Source organism: Octopus bimaculoides, chromosome 6 (assembly GCF_001194135.2).
Source record: "Octopus bimaculoides isolate UCB-OBI-ISO-001 chromosome 6, ASM119413v2, whole genome shotgun sequence".
In the NCBI taxonomy this organism is placed as follows: Eukaryota; Metazoa; Mollusca; class Cephalopoda; order Octopoda; family Octopodidae; genus Octopus; species Octopus bimaculoides.
Window position 1 is genome coordinate 104,076,582 of NC_068986.1, and position 2,030 is coordinate 104,078,611.

Sequence of the window (2,030 nt, forward strand, 5' to 3'; positions counted from 1 at the left end):
ATATATATATATATATACTTACACATATATACATATGTACATAGATACATACATATATACATACAAACAAAGAAACACACATACATATTGCTTGCCTCGGTTATTGGTCTGTGGTCATTCTGAGACACTCGTAGTGCATATTCGACCAGAATGAAGTGACAGCAACATTAACAAACCAACCCTGGTTATCAGATAGTGATGGGGGACTAACACAAGCACACACACACACACATCAGGCTCTTTCAGTTTGCCTATGAAACAGGTCAGCCTGGAGCTATAATAGAAGACATTTGACCAAAGTGTCATACAGTAGGATCGAACCCAAGATCACATGGTTGGGAAGCAAGCTTCTTAACCACAAACATAATCATTTTAAAATGAATTAACTGATAATTATTATTTCACTTTAAAACGAATCAGTTACTGAGAAATGAGAAAGATAATTAAAACACCGACTTACCGGAGAAAACCGGTATCTCTGTATTGGAACCTGGTAGACTGATGGCATGCTTGGAACAGTCAGTTTCTTCCTTCTTGATCGCTGCAGCACCAGTAACTGCAGGGAGATTTGAAATTGGTGTCGTTGGAGAAGCTTTCTCTTTGTCTCCAGTTGGATAAATCTTCGGAGATTGGCTTTTACTGGATAGGAATGTGAATGAGCCAACAAGAGCAGATTCAGATATTAAATCTACAATTAGTTTGCACCAAATACGACCGGCTGCAAAAAGAGAAAGAGAATATATTCGTTAATGCTTGTGTTACTATATTTTTGTATTAGTTTCATTTAATTTTGGAAATACTGAAGAACTTCCTAAAATAACCTTGTCGTTATTAAACAATGTCTGGAACATAAAACAGCATAAAAATTGGATAAAAGGTTCTCATTTAGATCACTTTAACCTTTTTGTCACTACATGTCTGCTCGAGTACACTGGCTTTGTTTCAATTATTTTTGAAGGTAATGAATAATTTACTAAAATAACTTTGTCATTATTACGCAATTGCTTGGAACATATATTACCATGAAATTTGAAATTTTGATAGAAAGTTTCAATTTAATCTTTTTAATCTTTTGTTTTCCATATTTCTGTTTAAATACTCTGCTTTTATTTCAATTAATTTCAGAAATAATGAAGTATTTAATAAAATAGCTTTGCCATTATTAATGGAAAGTTTACGTTTATTGTTTTGCATCTTTTAACTTTTACTTGTTTCAGTCATTAGACTGTGGCCATGCTAGAGCACTGCTTTGAAGAATTTTGGTTGAATGTATCAACCCCAGTGATTATTTTTTTTTAAAACTTGATACTTATTTTATCAATCTCTTTTGCCAATCACTAAGTTACAGGGACATAAACACACCAACATTTGTTGTAAAGCACTGGTGGTCGGAGCAACACACACGCACACACACAAACACACACAGACACACACACACACACATACACAGACAGACAGACACACACACACACACAAACACGGACTTCTTTCAGTTTCTGTCTACCAAATCCACTCACAAGGCTTTGGCTGGCCTGTGGCTATACTAGAAGACACTCGCCCAAGGTGTCACGCAATGAGACTGAACCCAGAACCATGTGGTTGAGAGGTGAACTTTTAACCACACAGCCATCCCTGGGCCTAAGGAGGAAGTTTGTATCAGCAGAGTTGGTACAAAAATGGTTGATTATATTAACTAAAGTGGTTAAAAAATATATAAAGACTTGACAAAAAACAATTCCACTGACAATTTCATTACTGATTCTATGATCATCTTAACAGCTGTTTTTACCATTCTGGAGTATAGGTGGACAGGTGGATAGATAGATCAGTAAACGAATGTCCCAAGATTGTATTGTTAAGCTTCTGTTTTCTTCTCATCAGAGAAGGCCCAACCTCTCACTACTTTATCTATGTCTACTATCAACTTACTGTATTTTTGCCCTTGGTATTTAGTATATGGACAGGTGGATGGGCACACACACACACACACACACACACACACACACACACACACACACACACACACACAC

General features: G+C 36.1%; 2 protein-coding genes across 2 annotated transcripts in view; both read right to left on the minus strand.

The window, feature by feature from the left end:
• Positions 1–26, minus strand: part of LOC128248080 (zinc finger protein 236-like) — a 5,546-nt gene extending 5,520 nt beyond the window's left edge. The window contains exon 1 of the mRNA XM_052968500.1: positions 23–26. Coding sequence (XP_052824460.1) covers positions 23–26 — 4 coding nt within the window. The remainder of the gene's footprint in view (positions 1–22) is intronic.
• A 402-nt stretch (positions 27–428) lies between these two features.
• Positions 429–2,030, minus strand: part of LOC106881840 (uncharacterized) — a 40,779-nt gene continuing 39,177 nt past the window's right edge. Inside the window, exon 3 of the mRNA XM_014932352.2 lies at positions 429–718. Within this exon, the coding sequence (XP_014787838.2) occupies positions 444–718 (275 nt within the window). The 3' untranslated portion in view covers positions 429–443. The remainder of the gene's footprint in view (positions 719–2,030) is intronic.